At 37.9% G+C, this 23,392-nt stretch overlaps 1 protein-coding gene and 1 long non-coding RNA gene across 3 annotated transcripts; one reads left to right on the top strand and one right to left on the bottom strand.

The window, feature by feature from the left end:
* Positions 1–5,438: 5,438 nt before the first annotated feature.
* Positions 5,439–8,415, bottom strand: LOC149834145 (WRKY transcription factor 6-like). The gene is made up of 5 exons (XM_090009994.1): positions 8,100–8,415; positions 7,892–7,990; positions 7,609–7,770; positions 7,075–7,440; positions 5,439–6,271 (listed from the first exon to the last, which is right to left on the bottom strand). Exons 1-5 carry the CDS (start codon positions 8,340–8,342, stop codon positions 5,525–5,527), a joined length of 1,617 nt encoding a protein of 538 aa, XP_089866120.1. The 5' UTR covers positions 8,343–8,415; the 3' UTR covers positions 5,439–5,524.
* Positions 8,416–9,319: 904 nt separating this feature from the next.
* LOC149834144 (uncharacterized) lies at positions 9,320–13,944 on the top strand. Of its 2 annotated transcripts, XR_016432510.1 has the most exons (6): positions 9,320–9,444; positions 9,524–9,649; positions 9,804–9,938; positions 10,277–10,390; positions 12,971–13,066; positions 13,770–13,944. It is a non-coding gene; the product is annotated as an uncharacterized LOC149834144 (long non-coding RNA). The 2 variants fall into 2 exon arrangements; XR_016432509.1 differs by having other exon boundaries at positions 9,320–9,649.
* Positions 13,945–23,392: the final 9,448 nt, after the last annotated feature.

The raw sequence follows: 23,392 nt of genomic DNA, 5'->3' as shown, positions 1-23,392 counted from the left end.
TTTGATTTCTGATGTAGTGAAAAATCGACAGCTCACAATTCATGAATATAAAGATGGTTTAGAAATGGTAAAAAATATCATCTTGGAGTCGACTTTCACACATGTAAATAGTAAATGGAGCATGCTAAATGTAACCCAAAGGTTGTATTTGCTTTTAGATATTCTTAAATGAACTGGAGTACCAACACAGACACACACACACACACACACACACACACACCAATGCAAGCACCTGGGCCAGCCGGGTTGTGTGGGATAGCTGGTGAAAGTCATAGCCCAAACTTCACCCACATGCTACCTGGTTCAAGTTGATCCAAATAACATTCGGATCAGTACTTTTTATGCCCATACCCTTAACCTTAGCTTTTGTCGAATACCTGAGATAATTAAACCTGACCTGTTGTCAGGCCTACTTGGACTCTGCGAAACCTTGACTGGGGATGCAAATTAGCTGGAGTGGTGTCATGGATCCAAACCTGATCCCACCTCCTCCAAATCTAGATAGCATATAATATAATCTGGGTTGGATCCACAATGGATACAGTCAGGCATATTCAGATCCTGGTTGCAATAGGATAAGCATATATGTTTTTCTTGGTTAGGATCAGATATTCGACCTTCACTTTAGACAAGCCGTGCAAGCTAGGCAGGAATCAAGCTATTGGACTTGCCTAACAATCAGGTTCACACTGAACAAACAATGAATGAAAATGTCCAGGGTATTAGGTGCCCACATAATTGACATGGTGTTGTTCTCACCCTTAACAAGTTTATTTTGTGCTAGGAATTCAACCAAAATTCAGGTGACTTTTCAAGACTTTTGACAGCCCCGTCTGGTTTGGGGGTCTTAGAAACAAACCAATTTTTTTTTTTCGACAAAGAAAGCTGGGGTTAGGCGGACCCCTACCAGTTATACAACCATACCATTTGGGGTTCGAACTTGCAATGTCCCAACACAAGGTGACGTGCACTAACTGCTTCTGCCAGACAAGTGGCTGGGGTTAGGCGGACCCCTACCAGTTATACAACCATACCATTTGGGGTTCGAACTTGCAATGTCCCAACACAAGGTGACGTGCACTAACTGCTTCTTCCAGACAAGTGGCTGGGGTTAGGCGGACCCCTACCAGTTATACAACCATACCATTTGGGGTTCGAACTTGCAATGTCCCAACACAAGGTGACGTGCACTAACTGCTTCTGCCAGACAAGTGGCTGGGGTTAGGCGGACCCCTACCAGTTATACAACCATACCATTTGGGGTTCGAACTTGCAATGTCCCAACACAAGGTGACGTGCACTAACTGCTTCTGCCAGACAAGTGGCTTCCCTTGTTGGTAACAAACCAATTTTTTGTCTTTTGGTTAGGGTAAGGAGAAAAAACCCATTACTGACTGCACATTGCTAGGCCTCCGGTTGGTAGAACCCTTCAGGTTTCCCCTTCTTACTAGGAAGTACACCCAGCTTCAACTTTGCAGCAAATGACGTGCTGTGGGTTTTGAATTGGTGACATCCCGTCAATTTGGTGATATTCACAAGTCCAGATTGAGCAGAGCCCTTATAGGCAAATAAACCAATTTCATATCATAAGACAAAGAACAGGATTTTAATTACTTAATGACCACCAAACTTTTGAACTAGTTGATTTTGCGACCATGGTTTTCATATTTTTCAAATATTCCTCAAACTTTTTATCCGGGTAAACATATACCTCCATTTTCCTACCTAGCTTTAAGGTTGTCATCGGTCGGGTTTAGCTCAAACTCAAGTGGGACCAAACCCAGATTTGATTTAATATGCTAGTACCGGGTTCGGACTCCAGTCCAATCGGACCTACCATAACAGAAACCATACCCCGGAGCTATAAAGATTACATGAACTAGACCAAGACAATACCTGGTAAAATAATATATTTTTTCGTTTTTTACATTGAAAAGTTGCAGATCATAGTCAGAACTCGGGTCGGGTCCAGGTCTGGTATGAAATTTCATAAACCACACCCGGCTCCATATATCAATCGGATCCTTTGAATCTGACCCAGATTCTATTGGGACCTCTTCGTTTATCACCAAACCCTGACCATACTGGGTTTGGGTCAAACCCGACCCATTGACACCTACCTTGCTTGATTTAATCTTCTCTTAATGTTGATTATGATAGTAAAATTATTATTTTACCCATATGGAGATGTTTTCACAAACTTTCTTTATGATTTATTTATCTCAAAACATGCCAAATGTTCATTGTTGTCTAGTTTGGAAGATTATCAGAGCAAAACAAGGCTTTTATTCATGTTTGTTGTTTGAGACGAAGCTAGGACAAGTTCAAATTTAGGAGCTATAATGGGCTTTAGTTATATTTATAAGCATATATTGGTTATTTGAGCAAATCTATCTAAGGAAAAGGATCCAAGTATCCCCAACATCATATATCCTATGGTCATGCAAGTCATGTTGAAATTGATTTTCTTCCTACTTTACTTATGCACATTGAATAGAGACTCATATATTAAAACTCCCCCATGACTTCTATTTCTAGAATGGGTTTGGGCCACCGATTCAACTCTATTGGCCGGTACCGATACTTAGCTGAATCATTTTGTATCAGCCCAAAAATAATAATAAATTATTGTGTCATTCATAGCATGCCATGTGTTAAAATCATTAAAATAATTATAAAATAACATTAAAAAATATTTTTATGATTTTTTTTATATTTATTAAAAAAATAATCGATTCAAAACTTCAGCGTATCCAAATTCTACCGATACTATGCGTATAGGCCGATACAGGCTGATACGCACTAACATTGATCGTGAGGTTCAAGGGTCAAGTACAAGATACTATCGTTACCGGTTGGACAATCAGACATTTAAATTGCAAGAGCTTCACTCTACCAACTGAGTTGTATCGGTTGAGCCAAGTAGAGCATGCATGGAGGGGTCAGATCATGCTTCTATTGTTTCCGCTAGCACAACATTTAATTATTATATGCCTGACTGGGTCCATGGAGGATTCTTAATTAGACCAGATCCGTTCCCCTAGTGGGGGGTGGGAAAGTCAATACCCACAGTTGTACAATTTTGAACAAGCTGGTATTAGATTTGGCATTTGACGCTGGGCATGATATTGTCAGCATCATATGTTGATCCTAGCCATCCAGTACATGCATCTGGACGGCTAAGACTGGTTACATTATGAGTGAGTATGTGGACTAATCCTAACCATTCAACTTTTCCACAAAGGATCTTATCCTACGATCACATATATGTCAGCACCATATGATGGGATCCTTTTTCAAGTCTTTGACCAGTAATTGTCCAGATGTTAGTTCTGTTTGACTCTTTAATTAGAAAGATCACCATCCCGATTTCGATGCTCCTTCCCTTGGGTCAATGCTACCCTTGTGTTTAGCAACTCTCTCTCTCTCTCTCTCTCAATATTCTTTGACCAAGAAGATCTCTCTCTCTCTCTCTCTCTTTTCTCGTATACGCACTGGTGCTGCCCTTTTCTCGTGCTCTATTAGGCTCCTTAATTTAAAAATCATAATTTTTTGCATTTTTTCTCACATTTAACACCATAGTTGTGATCTATAGGTTTTGTTTAGTGGGAAAGGGCTTTTGGGTCATCAGAATCTAACCTGTATAAAGGGTTTTTCGGTTATCCAAAATCAATGGTTATGAAAGCATCAAATTTTCTATGCTCATGAAAATACATTTTTTTTGAAAAACTATGATCCAAGAGTTGAATATCACTAAATCAAGCATGATAAACATCTAGCAGTTAGGATCTATCGTAAAACACTTCAAGCTATGTAACTTAATAAGGCAGAACGAGAACAAGAGACCCATTATATTGTAAGTCTGTTCTAAAATATGTAATGTTTGTAGAGTTTTCTTAAACTTATGTTTGATTTGATTTATACTAATTTCATTACTGTTAGATTTTGAAAGGGTATCTCGTATGAGAACTTTGGTTCTTACCATATTCTTAAAAATCATTTTCAAGTACTGAGACTCAGCGGTGAAGGAATCGGCTTGCTAGTTATTATGTAGTGGCTCAGATTCTGACAGAATCCAGAGTTTTTGTTTTGGGAAAGTTGTTGAACTCTAAATGAAAACCTTTTAATTCAATTCAATTAAAATTCATGGTTTGATTTATTCTACATGTGAGATGTATGTTGAGTTGTGTATATTAAAATCTGTAATGTACCTCAAGTCCCTAGGATACCATTACACCATATTTTAAAATTATTTATTTATTTTAAAAAAATAGCAAAATTTTTTAGAATCAGTTTGGAGTCGTTACATGAGATCTATTTTTCAAATCTTTGATCAGTAATTTGTGCAGATATTAGTTCTAATTGACTCTCCAATTAAAAAAATCACCATCCAATTTCCATGCTCCTTCCCTTTCGGTCAATGCACTGCAATATCCTTGTGTTTATCAACTCTCTCTCTCTCTCTCGCTCAATATTCCTTGACCAAGAAGATTTCTCCCTCTTTATTTATATATATATATATATATATATATATATATATATATATATATATATATATATATTGTCCCTTTTCTCGTTCTGCCCTATATTAGGCTCTTTTAAAAATCATAGATTTTTGCAATTTTTCTGACATCTAACACCATAGATGTGATCTGTAGGTTTTGTTTAGTGGGAACTGGCTTTTGGATCACCAAAATTTGATGAGCATATGGGGTTTTCTTATGCTCCAAAATCAATGGCTATGAAGGCATCAAATTTTCTTGGCTCATAAAAATAAATTTTTTTGTTGAAAAAATATGATCCAAATTCAATTCCCACTGAATCAAGCAAGATAAATACATCTAATGGTTCAGATCTATCATAAAAGACTTCAAGGTATGAGGCCCAACGGGCAGAATAAAAAAAAAGGCTTAATTAATATGTTTCCTTCTTATATATATATATATATATATATATATATATATATATATATATATATATATATATATATATATATATATATATATATATGTGTGTGTGTGTGTGTGTGTGAAAATAAAGGGATAGCTGTGCAACCCTTAGGCGTGCAGCTACCTGCACAATTGCGCTGGTCATCGTGGAGCTTGATGGATGGCCAGCGCAAAATATGCTAACAAAAATGCTAAAACGGCCAGTTAAAAAAAAACGAAAAAAAGATATGGTCGTCGTGCAAAAGATTCATCACTTGCGTTCATTAATTGCAACAAGAAGATGGATGGAAGAAAAGCTAAAAATGACTTTTTCTACACAATGCCCATACACGTTATCATGGTAACAAAAAGACACCATCCTACCGCTGGTATACAATCTATACACAATTCTTCTTCCTTGAAAACCAAAAATAAAAAAAGAAGTATAATCTTTATTCCATGCAAATTCATGAAATGAAAGAATGGAGAAATGAAAAATATGGGAGCAGTTAGATTAAAAAATGAACATAAAAAAACTGAACAATTTGTGACAACATTTATAGTAACAGTGATAATCCAGCATCAATTGGCTTCAACTAGCCAAGATTTTGCTGCAAAGAACCAGTGCTGTTGTTATTGGTGGGGTTGCTTTGGTGGGTATTTTGTTGTGAGCCAATGATTGAAGTGATTGCCGCTGCCAATGCTGCTGTGAAGTTGGGATCAGCTGTTATGGCACTCACAGTTTCTGCCAAGGATGGTGCTTGCTGCTGTTGGTGTCCCAATTGTGCCATTACCGCCGCTTCGAGGCCACTAGAGATTTGCTGTCCGGAGAATTTAGATTGGTTGTAGATGGATTGTCCAAATAACTGAGCCGGTGGCAGTGCAGCTGCAAATGGTTGGGCTGCATTGCCAAATGGAAGATTTAAAGGCGCAGAAGCAGGTCTTTGAAAGCCTAATGGTGTTGGTGTCTGTGTGAGATCGAGGGTGACAGTGGGGAATGGAGCTGAGGCCGAGATGGTAGCCATGCTCGATGAAGATGGCAGCAGGGTTCGAGCCAGAAAGTTTGAATTAATGACCCCGTCGGCACTTGGCATCGATCCAGAGAGCAGCATGGATGCAGCGGCCGATGTCGTGGACACCATGGCCATGGCTGCCGGTGGAAGAGGATGGTTGTGGTTACCTTCATAGGTTGTTATCAGAATTGTTCTATCTTCTGCACACCTTTGCACTTGTTTGCGCACCGGGCAGCCTGCTGCCATGGTGCAACGATAGTATGCCCTTGGACATGGGTTTCCTTTGGCCATCTTCTGACCATATTTCCTCCATTGGCATCCATCTGTTATCTGCAACAGTCGAAACCAAATTTTAAGTCAAAACTTATCAATTGTCACTAATTAAATATCTTTTTTTAATCAAACAATCTCTTTTTCTAAAATAAAATTGAAAAAAAAACTAAAAATTATCGCTAAATCTCGTTCTGATCATCATCATGGCCACCATGAATCCTAACCCTGAACTTAATCATAGTTTTCAATACATAAAACGACAAAAATTGTCAAGTTATATGTTTTGCATTAAAAATGATAAAGAAACCATATGAAAAAATGAGCTAAAAAATCAGCAAATGATATATAGTTGTTTAAATTGGTTTGAGTATTATAAAAAATGAGGTCAAAAAATGGAATTAAATTTGAATTTTCCTTGAAAATAAAGGTAAGGTATAGGTAACTTGAGGATTCAAATTCAAGACTTCAATGTGACACAAATCTTATATATGCTAAAATTGGATTCATACATTTTTTTGAAAGTGTTTTTTCAAAAAAAAAAATCATATTCAATGGGTCTCATTTATTCTTTTGAGATTCAAGGTTTGGTTGAGAAAAAAAGTGTTCTAAATAAAACAAAGTAAGTTCTGCTAACCATGATCCCAGATTCATGAGATCAAAATTATCATTACATCAATATATAAATCATCAATTACTATTTTTTGAGATAATAGATAAAATTTATTAACAAATAGGAAGAAGTAAGCACAACAAATTAATTCTTAATTAAATTATGAACATACTAAAAGTATCATGTTCATCATCAAGTTAACGTCAAATGCTAAAAAGGTGTGAACAATCAAGATTAAGTAAATTTTCACCATGGGAGCTTCCGATCTCGCACGAACCGAGACCCGAGCCTTCCTCATTGTGGCCTCAGAAGTTTGCTCAACATTCCTTGCATCCTGTAGCAATTTGGGCGACTTGTTATCCCATCCCTGTGAGGTCCTGTGAGGGCTCTCTTCCCTCGTGCGATTAGGGCTATGTACCGAAACGATCTCTTTCGACACCACCTCCATGTTATTGATTGGTGATATCGATCGATCTTCTGACGATGATTGTAATATTGTTTCTTCAGTGTCCGCAGCATCAGATGCTGGGCCGGGGTCCATGAATTGCCTTGGCATGATCGATCTTCCCCCAGCCTCTACCAATTTATCACCAATCATATCTTCTTCTGCTCCCCTCTAAAGTAATTAATAATAACAGTGACACAAACTATCAGTTTGGCATTTATTTGGATCATGAGGTTGATAACAATTCACAGTTTTCACTATCAATAAGCCTAAAAGATGTTTCTTTTTTGTAATTGACAGTTGGTTTGATTGATGATGATAGAAGAAAAGAATTCAAACCTGCTCTTGAGCTCCACTGCTTTTTAGATGGCCATGTTGCTGCATAAGCGACGCAACCTGAATTTGCAGGACCCTGTATTCGTTGCTCACTTGATGAAACATGCCTCGCAACCGTTGATTTTCTTCGTTCACCCGTTCAACTTCTGCCTTGAGCATAGTTATCTGCAAACAAGTTTCCAATTTCACTCTTTTGTTCATTTTCACTTGGAAAGCGTATCGAATTGCTTATAACTTTGATAACACCCATTGATGATCAATACTTATATAACATGCACTAGCTCACCTCATTCTTCACCTTCTTCTCTTGTCGGTCCGGTGGGGCACCATCGTCAACGCTCGACTGATCGCTGCCGGCGTTCGCAGTGAGAAGCCGCAGCCCGGTCTGATGCAAACCGAGAAACAAAACCGTAAATTCAACCAGAACAAATGAAGAAAAGGGAATGATTTAAAGGTAGTAGGAATTGAGATCAATCGACGATTCAATCGCGTACGTTAACGTTAACGTTGCGATCCAACAGTTCCACGGCGTCCTCCTTCTTGACCTTTAAATTGACCTCCTTGGGGACAGAGGTTGCACCGGAGCTGCTCTTGTCGGAGAAGAAATTCATCTCTCCAACGATGCGGCTGGGCTCGCGCTTCCCTTTGGTGATGTGGAAGGGGTCGAGGGCGGTGGGTTTGGTCGGGAAGAACCCGCCTGAGTCGGAAGCGATGCTGAGCTCACAGGATTTGCCCATCAACTGCAGCCAATCCTAACAACAACAAGTTATTGATAATTTTCTCCAACAGAAGAAGAAGAAGAAGAGCAGGATGGAGTGTGAAGCCTTTTCTTAGAGCAAGGGTAGGGAGAATTTAAAGGGAAGGGAAGGGAAGGAGGGAAGGGCGTCAGCACGTGACAGCTGGAGGGGTAGGAAGCCACACGGCAGGAGAGGAGGCGGTCACGGAGTCAATCGACGGTTGGGACTAGTTCTAATCAAAATCCAAGTCTGGGATGGATGGAAATACCATCCCCACGGTCAAACCCAATTGACGGCACGGCTTTGGAAAATAGGCCCCGCACCTGTTCCCATCAACGAACCTACCACGCCCTTCTTTTTGACCTCACGGATCAGGTCATTTTGAAAATGAGCCATCCCAACATCTCGGTCGTCCGAGCCATCATTACGGATAAATGCCACGTCTTTGCTTTTCCGTTAACGGCGTTAAGATTTACTTTTTGAATGTAAAAGAAAATAACGTACGGGACCCCGAAAAGGCGCTGCCTTCCGGGGGGGGCCCTCTCCCGAGACGCCGGAAGCCCTCTCTCGCCTCACCGTCTCGACTATCGTTTCTCTTCTCTCTCGCCTCTGCGGAGGTGGAGACGTGCAGAGGCGCTGGAAGCCCTCTCTCGACTCGTCTCTATCGTTCTCGTCTTTCTCTTTCGCAGTGGAGACGATCGACGCGCTTGAAGCTCTCTCGCTGTTCCGTTGGAGCTGATTGACGCTGGAATGCCTCTAGCTCCATACTTCTTTCGAGTCTCCCTTGCTGCGCTTTCCTTTCTCCTTTGATCACTGCTAAGGAGGAGCTCGGAAGCATGTTTCTCTCCCTGTCCCCATCCCCTGTTTCCGATTTTTAGCAGAGGGTACATTCCTTCCTCATTTTTTTTTTGTTTCATAAGGATACATGGTGAAATTTCTTTTATGTCTGTTAAAAAGGTGAAGATTAGGTGCATCTAATCTTGTGAAGGTGGGGAAAGCTTATTCATGGAACAGCAGGCGGAAGGTGAGCCTCTCGGTCGTCTTCTTCCTTTACTCCTTCTTCGTCGCCGGTTTCTTCGGATCCTTCCTCCTCTCCTCTCAGGTACCCATCATTTGACACACTCCCCACCATCTCGTCTCATCTTCTCTCTCTCTCACAAGATGGTGGTGATGAATGACAGGATTTGTCTGGGATCTAGCGGCATATGGGGGATCGAGCTTTGCTTGAGAAAGATGGGGAGAAGCCATTCGCTTCGATGCCGCACGACAGAACTGGTGATCCTTCCATCAACTCCGTTCCTTTCCAGGTTGTCTTAGTGATTACGTCTTGCTGCCCCCTCTGTTTCCTCTTTGTTTCATTGCTTTTTTTTTTTTTTGGGGGGGGGGGGGGGGGGGGGGGCTGGGAGTGGGGGATTTGGTTCTGTTCGGCATCTGAAAGAATCAGTGGTTTTGGGGAGTCAGGTACTTAGTTGGACGCCTCGCGCGTTGTACTTCCCCGGATTTGCGGAGCCAGAGCAATGCCAGACCATTAACAAGGCCGCCAAGGCGACCATGGCGCCCTCCACGCTCACGTTGCGGAAAGGGGATCAGAACTAGGTAATTTGTTAAGGGTGCCCATCGATGAATATTTATTTTTATCCAAATCTTTTAAGTAGTTCTTTCTTTGAATGCTCTGTGAAGATATCGTGAATTGCCATTGCACCCAATTAAGGATTCTGTTCTGGCGTAGTCTATGAAATATTCGTTTTACTTGTTTTTGAAAGGAACCTTTTTTTTTATGGTTTGAATGTCCTTTTTGATAATTAAATGTCATATTTGTACATGAAATTGTGTTAATCAAATTGCTAAGTGGACATTGTTATAGCGTATATATTAATTTTTGGTAGCTTCAATTTCAGGTATAGACTGAGTATGTTTGATTGATCTTGCTACAGTTCAGGTACATTTCTTAGTGCAGTCTTAGTGCAGCAGAAGATGAAACAGGAACTCTGGCCCTTATAGTGCAAAACATTGCAAAAATGACAATGATTCCAAGGTCACATGGTGAGGTAAACTTTGGAATTCTTTTTATTATTTGAAGGTTTTCCATGGCCCTGTTTTTTCTTTGTCTTATGACCTTTCCATGTCTCTACGGTTTTATCATCCACCCATCCACTGGCAATTTGTTTGTGTGATTAGATTTTAACATATTGTTTGTTTCCTATTCATACCACTGGCAGCTTGGACAAACCAAAACACGTTTGCTTGTTTCTATTCTGGAATCATCTTTATTGGACTGTACAACATGGTTTCAACATCATATACTGTTGTAGGCATGTCTGTGGCTTATTTCAACACATTTGGCTAGATTCTTTGATTATGGTTTTACACTTTTTAACTCTTAACCCTTTTCATTGTTTTTAATATTTTATGTTTATCATTTGAGATTGTTTCTGTTCTGTTATTGTCTCTTGGTTGTTTTTTAACTAACAATAGTCATATCTGGAGTGTGGAACTTATTTTGGTAAAATTGAATAAGAATAATTGTACCCAGTGTTGTGAAAAGCATTGAGGCGCAGCTAGCTTTCCACCAAAAACCGAGGCGAGGCATAAAGCGTAAGCCTCAATTTTTTTCTGAAAACTTTAAAAAAATTATAAAAAAATATCTAAAAATATAAATAAATAAAGAAATGCTTTATTGATTAAATAACAACCAATAAGAAATAGAAAATCTCAAATAAGTACTAAAAAATATGAGATTAACATATAAAAGTAACTAAAAATCTAAGTCACACGGACTCGGCTATAAGGTCGACGCACCCACGTCGATACGCCCCGACACGGGTGCGGACACGGGTGCGGCTTCGGACACGGGACAGACACGGTCAACCAAGTGTCGAACTCAGTCAATGCACCAGGGCCGAGTCCGTCCACATTTTGGACTCGGTCAACTTTGATTGAGTCTATTTTTGTCCATTTTTAGGGCAAAAGACGTATAAAAACTAAAAAAAATCTATATTTTTATATATTTTTTAAAATATATATATAGTCGAGTCTTATTATTGTTATATATATATATATATATATATATATATATATATATATATATATATATATATATATATATATATATATATATATATATATATATATATATATATATATATATATATATAGCCGTGTCTCCGTGTCCAAATTTTTTGAAATTGCTCTGCACCCGTGTCGCACCCGTACCCGTGTCCCCGTGTCCATAAAATTTTGAAATAGTCTTATTATTGTTATATATATATTGCGCCTCACGCCTCAGGCTTGCGCCTTGAGGCACAGAGGGCCGCGCCTCAAGGCGTGTTTTTTATAACAATGATTGTACCTGTTAGTTTATGCAATTCATGAAAAAGGTTGCTTGCATATATAAATGGATCATGGCTTACAGATCAAATAATATTAGATTACCAATGATATCGATGAATTGAGCATTGATAATGTGAATTATGACAAGGATTATGTTATTAGTTGAGCACAATGAAGGTGCAGGCTTAGCAGACTTCGAGCTGTTAAGGTACATGTGCATCGTTGAAAACCTCTTTCATCCAGCCATCCAGCTAAGTATCAATTAGAAGATCTTTAAAAAAAATGGGATAACGTATTTAAGTCCTGGTCATCTTATCTCCTTGCTTATAGCCCTCATACATACATATGTGCATACTACATTGGTACATGCATACCTACAAATGTTTATGTGTGATGTTAATTTCTTTTGGGTATCTGACATATTTTAGTTTTCTTTCTATCTCATTTTGCACACAAATGATTTCTGAAAAATAAAATTTATGCATTATCCTATTTTTGACATTTGTATTATATTAAATAGTGATATCTCACTGCTCTTCTCTGCAAACCCTGATCACCCATTAGTTTTTATCATAGTAACCCTGTGTCAATATTGGCATATCTTGAGGAAGCAAGTTATCAGGATACGATAGGATTGTTTACAAAAATGTAATGAAAAATTTAGAAAAGTTTTTAAAATGTAATCAGAAAAATAAAAAGATAACTTGACACAAATAAAATAAAAAATAAACAACTATTCTTAGAAATAGAACAATCATATCTCAGTGATATTTCAATCATATTGCATTATTTTTTTAATTATTGATATTTTGAAACTATCATGGTATTTTCCCTTTCTAATCAAAGTTTTCATTATATCACAATATTTTCAATTTTTTGGTGATATCTCTGACGATGGTTCTTATGGGTCATAGTCTATCCGACCTAATTACCTAACTTAACGTTGCTAAAATAAAGTTTCTTTGTCACTTCTTGCTTGTATCAGATTTTATTGTCCTTTTATTTCTTGTAATATTTTACTCTTGTAGTGGTTGTGCTTGATTTAGCTTGTCTTGGTTTTACATTTATTCTTGGATTGCTAGTGTTCAGTGTGATCAACATTAAACTTGTCTTTTTTGGACATAAATTTGGTCCCATTCTGCTTGTGAATTCACCTGATTGTGTCTTGAGAGCATTTGTATGTGTTTTCTATAGCTTTTTTGGTGTTTATTGCATTACTATCGTGCTTTTCTTGTGAGCTTGACCACATACAACTTAATATCACAGTGTTTTGATTGCCGATATCATTTGTTTTTCAGGCTTTCAACATTTTATGTCATGAAATAGGACAGAAGTACGATTCTCATTATGATGTTTTCAATCCTGCTGAATATGGTCCACAGAAGAGACAAAGGGTACACATCAACATTATCGACTCAAGCATTGTTGAATATGCATGCATCTGCATTTACTTTCCATTGCTTTTTGGGCTTCTATATGCCTTTTGATGCGTCTTCTGTATGGCCATTGTTTTCAGTTCTTTATCTTGTTTATTGTATTTTATGCTAAGCATGTTGTTGTGTTGAAATAAATTCACATATTCTATCCTTTATGATTTAGTCACTATGTATTGTTTTATTGTGTGCCATATTCTTTCATATGTTTCTCAAGTTATTGAAGGTCATTACTCAAAGGTAAGGAACAAATTGGTGTTGGGCTGTAAGTGGATAGGGTTTCATATGTAGATGTATGATGGTGGGATATAGTGGCAATTAAGTTATTTTGAACAATGTCATCAGCTGGACTAAGATCTTTATTCAGTTACGTAACTGGAAGCCACCATGATATCATTTCGTGCTGTCATAATTTTTGGGAAACTTTATGTGATCCATTTTATAGTTTCCCAACAATATCGAACTCACCACATGAAGGATTTCAATAGTGTGCCATTCATCAATTTATTTTGAAGCTATCTGATTTTCTTTTTCATTGACTGTAATTTGGTAGATGCCATGAGAATGAATATGTTGGTAAATGATTAGTTACTCTTTGGAAGTGTCCATCTGCAAATTCGGTTATTGTTATGATTATTCTCCTTTGTCATTATTTTGGTTGTAGGTCAGAGTTGATACCTCATTTGCAATGCGTTGATTATTCTCCAAGTGCTTGTGCTGGAATTAGATGGGTGGCAGAAGCAATGGAAGTGATGCTACTTTGTTTTGAAGTTAAATTCATGAACTTCTACAATGTAATACCATTTATGTACTTCGTAAGAATGTGATTTAATGGCCAAGTGATGCACATTTCTTTTCTTTTTTCACGAGCCAAGATCCCTTGTATGTGCCAACTTTGAACCATTTGACCACCACACCTGTAACCACTTGACCTTTGAAAGATTAGCTCTTCATCCTTTTATGTGTTGAAGCTTGTGTACGTTTATGCTGGACCAACTATCCTGACACAGAGGCAACACCTCAAAAAAAGGTTGTACAATAGAGCTTCTAGCTGAATCTGCATTTGTTTTGCCAGTGGCAGAGATCTCCTTAGGTATTTGGAGTTGTGAACTAGCTTCTTCCCGTTGCAATTGCTTCGATTTATTGTATTTCTTTTTCACTCTGATTTGCTTTTACACTGCTTAGTGTTCAAAACACTGGGATTTTATTTGTGATAAATTTTTTCTCAATTTAACACAGTTCTAGTGGGATCTGGTCTTTTTTGCACATATCATGATAAATTCGAAATATCAATTATGCCTTTCACAAATCTTAGCAATTAATTGCCTAATATACTGCAGTATAACATGATAAATGTTATTTTTAGGCTGCATTCTTTGGGTTCATTGAGGGTCCATGTTGGTCGGGTTGTAAGTCAAGAATGAACAGGTATTGGGCCCTATTATCAGTGAAACTTGTACTGTGTACTATTTAATCCATGTAAAGAACAATTATCAGTGAAACATGATATGAACCACATTCAACCCGTTGATTGCTTCTGGGTTCTATAGTGATATGCATATTAGGAACACTGATTGTTTTGCATTCACGAAGGCATCAGAAATTTGGAGGGTGGGGCGGCCACTTTCACTTTCTTAAAAAGTGGTCGTTGTTCTGTTTGAAATTCTACACCATGTGCCCTTTTCACACAAAAGTATAAGAATATTATTCAGTTCAACACAGATGTGAATATCAGAGCACAATGTGCATGCCTATAAGTGGCCATTGCTTGGATGAGCAGAAATAAAAGCTTTTAGAAGGATGAAACATGTCAGTTTGTCTGTTTGTTCTTGCTTTCCGTGTCTGGACTTATAGACTGATCAACATTTTTATTTCTTGTTTTGGGTCAAAGTTAGAAGACTGGAAGACCCATGTATGGTTGAGTCCTTTTTTGTAGAGCCCAAACTTGATTAAAATTGGGCTCGACTTAGCCTCACTAGTAAACGGACCTGGGTAGGGTAAGGTCAATGATTCGTTTATTAGTTGGGCTTAAAGAGGTCCAACTCAATCCGACTGTGATTCAGCCTGTAACCCAATAAAAGTCAGGTCATGCTTTTGGCAGACTTGGGTTTGGTTCAGGCGGTCGAGCTATAATGGGTCGTGGGCTAACTCAGCTTGTATTCTAGGGATGCAAATGGACCAGATTTTAGATTTCAAAATACATTGTGAAGTTGGATCGGTTCAGATCTGAAACTGCCAAATTTTGCAAATTCTTCTTCCAGGATCCGACCCATTTGCAACTCTAATATCCACTTTACCTGACTTGATCGAATTTGAGTTGGAAATGTCAACTTAATTATTATTCATGCTGAATCCGAACGAAACCTTAATTGTATGTAAGTTGGGTTTGAGCTATGACTTTTGCTATATATTGAAACTGACCCGACTAAGGGAGTTTTTTTATAATTTATTTTTTTTAAACACATGAGTTGAGTTTAGGCTTTTTCAGTTTTTTATCCAACATAACCATTAACTTAAACTCAATTAGACCACTTTTTATTTGGGAGTATTTTTTTATGATAAAGAACCTTCACTGAGAATCAGTAATTCACTTAATGGGCCTTACGATATGTAGGCCATCGACGTCCAAGCTCTTATGGAATCCATCAGTTAAAAGCACCCTAATGGGTCGGATATATGGCTCTAATCTATGCAAAAAAATTTTAAGGTGTTTTTGACATTTTAGTAAGTGGATTGGAACATATTTCTTAGATGTCCAGTCAAAACTGGAAGGTTTGGACTTCTAATAAGTCAAGACTCTTTTAGCTTCAAGTGAGAATGGAGACAAACAACTCGGTCATATACCATCTTGACTTTGGGCCTAGACCTTGTTTCAGTTGGTGAAAAAATGAACACACACGGCTTATATATTAGACTTTTCATAAAAATTGGCACATAAAAGTTTATAAATTTCAAAAGAAAATATTATATGCAGTCGACTGTACATACTATATAGTTGGAAACTATATTTTTCAATTTGTTTTTTTACTTTCTCTGTTTTTATTTCTTTTAATGATCTGGCCCCTATCTATACTGCATCAGATTCTTTTTTTTTTTTAAGGCAAGCTGGGGTTAGGCAGACCCCTACCACTTAACAACTATACCATTGGGTTTTGAACCGGCAACATCCCAACACAAGCTGATATGCACTTGCTGCTCCTACCAGACAAGCAAAGTCTCCGTTGGTTGCATCAAATTACTTTAAAATGATTAAAATGCCCTTATGATCTTGAGGCATCTTTACCTCTTAAGGCTATCAAGGGGTTGATTTTGTTGAGCCCAAACTTGATTAAAATTGGGTTCGACTTAGCCTCACTAGCTAGTAAACGGGCCTAGGTAGGGTAGGGTCAATGATTCGTTTATTAGTTAGGCTTAAAGAGGTCTATCTCAATCCAACTGTGATTCAGCCTATAACCCAATGTTTAAAGAAAAATGACACTATTTTTTTCGAGAAAGTGTTTCCTCGGTTGCTTGTGTTCCTTTTATATTATAAAATTACTTATTTTCCCTATAGCTATAAGGAAGTAGAAGCTAGAATTTGAAAAAAGAGTTATGGTTAATACCAACTTTGTAGGGTGTGTCCCAAGGCTGATAAAAGAAAACCCAGTTGTTGGAAAAGACTATAAAGAAAGAAACCCTAAATTTAAGAGGTCATAGCAATTTCATTTGTATCAAAATATCAACAAAGCCAAAGCTTTCTTTTAGTACTGCATTGAAATTGGCATTTGGTTAATGGTATTCTAGTCTTTGTTTTTTAGATAGAGAGAACATTAAAATTAAATTCAAAGAACTGAAAAGAAGATACTAAAGGGAGGATCCAGTACTTCAGTAGCCCACATCATTTAAGAGACCAAAAGAATGAAAAATAAAGAGGGTAGGACAGTCAAGATTAGGAAGAGAGTTTGGACTTATTTTAATGCCGGTAAAGTGAAGGAAGGGGTGATGTCCACCTTTTACTCTCTATGACCACATCTCTATCTATCTTCATTTAGACATTGAGGCCGATTGGCAACCAGCTGGAAAATAATGTGTGATATTTTAAATGATTATGACTGCAAAACAATAGGACCATACCTAATGGGAGGCTCTGCTTGTCTGGTAAGAGTGAACGTCACCTTGTATTGGGATGTTGCAAGTTCAAATCCTAATGGTATGGGGTCGGACTAACCCCACCTTGCCTTTGAAAAATATATAGTAATAATAATAATAAGGCTATACCATAGCTCTAATATGGGTAGAGATACTTGAGTCACCTTTTGCTTTTTAAGCAATAAAATGGCAGCCCTTGGCACTCCAATTAACACCCGCTGTGGGAACTTGACCACCTTACTATTGCATCGAGCAATTAACGGCCCTTGATCCAATGTTGTCAGCAAAAAATCGATACACTTCGCCCTTGAATCCTTTATTTTTTAATAAATATGAAAAATACTTAAAATTATTATTTATTATTATTTTAATGGCTTTAACATTTGTCATGTTCTGTAACATTTTTTAATTATTTTTTGACCTAACAAGCCTTGAAATGGCTTGGTAGCAGTATGGTCATCACATCAAACTTGCAAATATTATTTTTCAATTAGGGTATTCCCACGTGAAACAAACAAACGTATTTATTCCAAAGTTTAGCTTTATTCTATGTGTATCTATCATGTACCTACCATTGAATATTTTGGTGCCCGGTCATCCCTAGCTAGCTGACCTTTTTTTTTTCCAGGTCAGCGTTTTTCCACCACATAAACCACATCTCTTTATGCTTTCTAATGGGACATATATCATAGTCATAAATATTGCTCTTCAAAAAAAATCATCAGGAAATGTCTTGAGATATTTTCTAACCATCCATCTCAACATTTCTAGGGATGAAAAACACATCCATCTCGAGAAATGCTATCATGCAGAGAGGCTGCATATAATGTGACATCTACATAAAAATACATAAAATATAAATAACATAAAAAAACATTGTAAAAAGTATACTTTTCTTGCATTAATATTACCTAACATGAAATTATAAAATAAACAACATTTAAAAATATCATTTTCACTATATTATCAGCAAAATTTGTGACTATGACATATATCTACCTGGATTATTGAACTTGGACAGGAATAATCTTTGCTTGTAATGCGAGAAAAAGGTATGGGACGTGCACACACGTTAAAAACTTAGAGGAGTCATAGCTGAATATACTCTTTGGTGGTGACGGATCACTTTGCCAAAAAAAAAAGAAGAAGAAAAACGTGTTATACGCAGAGTATTCGCTGACTGTGGTCCTGACATGGATTCGTTTGATCCATAATTTTCATCACCTCACTAGTGTGACTCGGATCCACTGTATTGGTGGTCTCTCTCTCTCTCTCATTTTCGTCAAATTCCAGTTAACATTCAAAACCCGATGCATAAAATCTTGGTACATGTCTATGCGATCTTGCGTATGCATCTTAGCGATCTTTCGCTCTCTCCTGCTGGGGCTACCTCTCTTTTGCTGCAATCTGGGCAAGCAGTGCCGGCGTGAGCCCGTTTTATCTGTCTGATGTTCTTTTCTCTTCTGCTTTCTTTATTTGTTTTGGCTTTTGCTTTTGTTAAGTTCATGGGTTCAACATTTTGTTGATCTTCGTGAGTCATGAGTGGTAATGTTGAATTACTTTCGGCTCTCTCTCTCTCTCTCTCTCTCTCTCTCTCTCTTTTGTCGCTATCGAGGATAAAGAGTAACGTCCTTTACAAGAAAGCTGCGAGGCAGGTCCCTCCTCATCTTCAAGTTGCGTATGGAACTATGCCTTTATAGCAGTTTTTTGCCTTTGTAGGTCAACTAAAACGGCCACAAGTTTTACAAATTTTTTGACTCTTCGTTAGCCCATTTGGACTCCAATGAAAAAGAACCCTCGCCAAGTGACAAAAACCGAATGGAGCCCCACAACTATCCTGACTTGACTCACCTACAGACACTCGTGTGTCAATGAGGTTTGATCTGGTGCCTTCATCTAACACAGCCACTCTGCTGGTCCTGCGTTGTGAGGTTAATAATAAGAAGATTAGAATAAGCTCTTCATAAACAAGGCCAATCCTTGGAAAGGGACGAGGAGGTATGGGATCCATTCTTAAAGAAGAGGGGCAGGCAATACGTGGCATTCATTGGTTGGGGGGCAGAGCAGTGTTCGGCCCATAACGTGTTTGGCCCGGATTTTCTCACTTCATAAACACAGTCTCAGAAGAAGGAGACGAGAGGGTGAAAAGATCAGGTGCAATATGATTGCACAAATATTTCTACGTTAAGCACTTGATCACCCTCCATACAGTGATTGCACCCGATCCCGACTCGACGAGAGGAGGACATTGGTTTGGAGACTGCAAAACCAATAAAGAAATAAATAAAAGATCAGCTGTTTCTTCGTTTTTTAAATCGAAAAGACAAAAAACAGAATTCGTCACTGCACCAACTAACTGTGAATATCCCAGTTGTGGTTTCTACAGACTAAATTAAATTAATACAAGATCACCACCTGCAACTTTGTCTTTTTTCTTGAATCTGAGATGCAAATTGCCGTCTGTCCATGGTACTTTGAAATATTAATGGTGGAAATAATGGACTACGTGTACATCATGGTCTGTCTCTATTCAAAAGTTGTTTGCATGCGCAGAGAGGACAATGGGAAGTAGCGGAGATCTTTCTTCGTATATTGTTTTCTTGCAGGGTCGTGACGATAATAACGACGATTTTCTTGTTACTTTATGACGATAATAACGACGATATAATGAAAAGAATGAGCACAGAAACGAAGACAGACGACGCACCACCTTAGTCACAGACCTCCGTTTTTTCAGCAACACATTGAATTGCGAGGAATGATGTCGTGATATATATTTTGAAACATTTTAATTTTTTTAAAGAAAAATCTTGAAAAAGCATCTGCTTATAAAAAATATAAAATATGCACGTAAATATAAGTAAAAATGTGAATGATATGAAAGACTACTAAAAGTGCCCAACGTCACAAGTTCTAAACCCACCTGCAGCACGTTACTTTGCGGCAAGGTCGAAGCTGGGTGTCCTCCTGGGTGAGCAGGAGAGACCTCAAGGGTTTAACTAACCCGAGGCCAGCCAATGTGCAGTCAGTCATTGAGTGGGGGTTTTCTTGAATTATTAAAGCAAAAAAGATTTTGTCATGTTAATATTATGATAAAAAGGTGACATTTTCAAAAGCATTAATGTTGGTTACCTTGGACAGTACCGCACTCACTAGTAAAAACTAGTTATTTTTTTCAAAATGATTTGATTCATTTTTTTGGCAAACCAACTCCCGTGGATATTATCTGTATGGTTTTTTTTAGTTAAAAACATGCTTTAAATTGTTCTATTGCATTGTATAAGGAGGTTTTTAAAACATGCAAAAATCAATGGTTGATAACACACCAAATTTTAAGACTGGATGCTTTTTTATGTCATGTAACCACTCGATCCAAGGTGTGATCCCTAATAAATGGACCATACTAGACGCGTCTGTGGGCACACATGATTGAGCAAATAAGCACCCATTGCTAGAAAGTATGGTACTATCAAGAGTATCCAATATTTTCCTTTTTCAAAATATGCTGTATATCTGTGACCACACACACACCACCATAAAAGAGGGGAATAGAGTTGGATATTCGATCGGAAGAATAAGCTAAGTACATGAACATGGATTCCATCATATGACATCCAACCTACGACTAGCATATGTGGACTAATCCTAGCTGTCCAGATGCATCCGTTGGGCGGATCCTATGGCATCTATCATATGCCGCAGGATAGGATTGTCAGTATACTATAGCTTAGGACCATAGAGTGAAGTACTAAACAATGATGACACTACAAGAAGTTATGGACTGAGTTTATACATGGAGCCAATGAAATCGTCATATCTCTAACCTTTTTCCAGATTTGGATCCACAGTCCAGAAAAAATCGGTTTGAGTTGTTTAGATTTCCTTTTCTGAGTCGAATGATTAAAGAAATATGAACAATGACACTAAAAAGTACATAAGATTTTATGAAAACAATTCCTTCTAGATGTTATAATGTACATGAATATGGGTACATTTGCTGCCCTCGATATGGATGATGTTGCTTGGCAAATGGCTTTGTTAGCAGAAGTAGATATTTGGTATTCATCATGAGCTTGTTTTTAGCTTTTGTGTAATTTGTAGCTTTGATAGATGTTATTCATCACGAAGTTGCTGATAGTTTTTCAATCTGTAGCTTAGTTGATAGGTGTTCAAGTTGAGTTCGACACTCGGAGTGTGCATCCATTACCACAAGCCCAAAACCAATGCAAAAACTGTTTCCAGTGGGCATGCAGAGGAGAGTGAGTATTCACAGAGTTTTACACCACAGACGTAAAGAAAGTTGATTCTTTACACATAGTGGTAACTGATAAGTATGCCTTTGCTCTAATTTCAATTTTTGAGAAAGTTTTCGAGTTTGCAGGATTTATAAACTAAATAACTTCTAAAGTACCTGTTTCACTAAATATTTGATTAAAAATGCTTTGGGGTAGGTCCATTAAGTGGCCCGATTCTCGGTTAAAAAAAGCAATATGATGTATACAAGTTTAATTTGGTTTTAGTTTTATAGAACTAGGCCAGAAAACTAACTTATATATGAGATTTCTCGAGGAATAGGAACTTACATGGATCCAAGACTCAACGTGATTTAAACTTCAAACTCAAGATCCGAAAATTTGGATTCATGTTAGAGCCTTTCGTGTTGTAATGTTTCTCTCAAACGAATGAGTTTTTTTTTTCCTGAAAAGGAGAGTTTCAACTGTTTCTTTTTGGCTTTCAAGGTTTCAATGAGAAAGAAGGGATTTAAATGGCGTTTTGCTAACTATGGTTATGAAGTCACATGAGAAGGAATTACGTGACACAACAACAACAACGCCTTCATCCCAAACAATTGGGGTCGGCGATATGAACAAAAAAAATCATTTTGGGTCCTCCACATGAATCCTTCTCCTCCAATCATTTCTATCCAATGTCATGTCCTCGGTGAGGTTCAAAGCCTTCATATCCTTTCTTATCATCTCCATCCAAGTCTTCTTAGGCCTACCCCGACCTCTTTTAGCTAATATATTTTCCCATTTCTCCATCCTTCTAATCGGAGCATCATTAGTCCTTCGTCAAATATGCCCAAACCATCGTAAACGATTCTCACTCATCTTATTTTCAATGGGTGCAACGCCTACCTTCTTACGTATTTCCTCGTTCCGAATCTTATCTTTTAGTGTGTCGTATTTCCTCGTTCCGAATTACGTGACAGCATAGTCAAAAGTGTGCCGGTTTTTTTTTTTTTAAGAAATTTTCATTTGCCAATTCCCTCATGCTACTGAATTGCACTGGTTTGCGCTGGCAAAAGAGTCGAATAACCACTGGACCAGGCTCAGGTTTGTGTCTAGCCAAGCTGAGCTCAAGCTTGGCTCATTCTTGAGCTGAACAAGCTAAGCACGAGCTCACTCATGTAAAAGGAATGCAAACGATTTAGAGAATCAAACTAGTGAGATTTGAACCTTGAACTCATTCTAAGAAACTATACGATATTACTTTATATGACATATTACACATGAAAATTATATATCCTATCGGCATGATCTTACATGAGGTGAGCCGAACCGAGCTGAACACCTTTTGTTTGTGCCCAACTCATTAAGCTAAATGAGCTGCTCATGGCTACGCTCACCAATTACACAAACCAAACATGGGCAAGTTCTTGACAAGCCAAACCAAGCTGCTCGATTAATTTATAAGCCCTAAGCGCGAGGGCCACAACATTGTTGGTTGGAATACTCTTAGATCCTATTTACATGTGCAGTTTGCCACGTGAATTCCCATGGAGAATATCCGCTATAATTATTTCCACAATACTATGGACTTGGAAATCTTGTTGCAGGCAAAAGCAACTTGGTCACCAAAACTGAGAATTCGACAGTACCAACGGGGGCTCCGCTTGTCTGATAGGAGCAGCTAGTGTACGTCACCTTGTGTTAGGACTTTGCAGGTTCAAAACTCAATGGTATAGTTGTATTACTGGTCTGTCTAACCCCAACTTGCCTTTCAAAAAAAAAAAAAAACTTGGCCACCAAAACTGGGAATTCGACAGTACAAAATAAGCTTATCCTCCCTAACTATGAAGACTTTGCAGATGGAAGTTTTACATCTCACTAACCCATGAAAATTCGTATCCTGAGAAACCCATATGGCTGATTTCAA

Source organism: Nuphar pumila, chromosome 6 (assembly GCF_984573655.1).
Source record: "Nuphar pumila chromosome 6, dmNupPumi1.hap1.1, whole genome shotgun sequence".
NCBI classification, from domain to species: domain Eukaryota; kingdom Viridiplantae; phylum Streptophyta; class Magnoliopsida; order Nymphaeales; family Nymphaeaceae; genus Nuphar; species Nuphar pumila.
The sequence above is the reverse complement of the archived record's forward strand: the minus strand, read 5'-3'. Positions and strand labels throughout refer to the sequence as shown.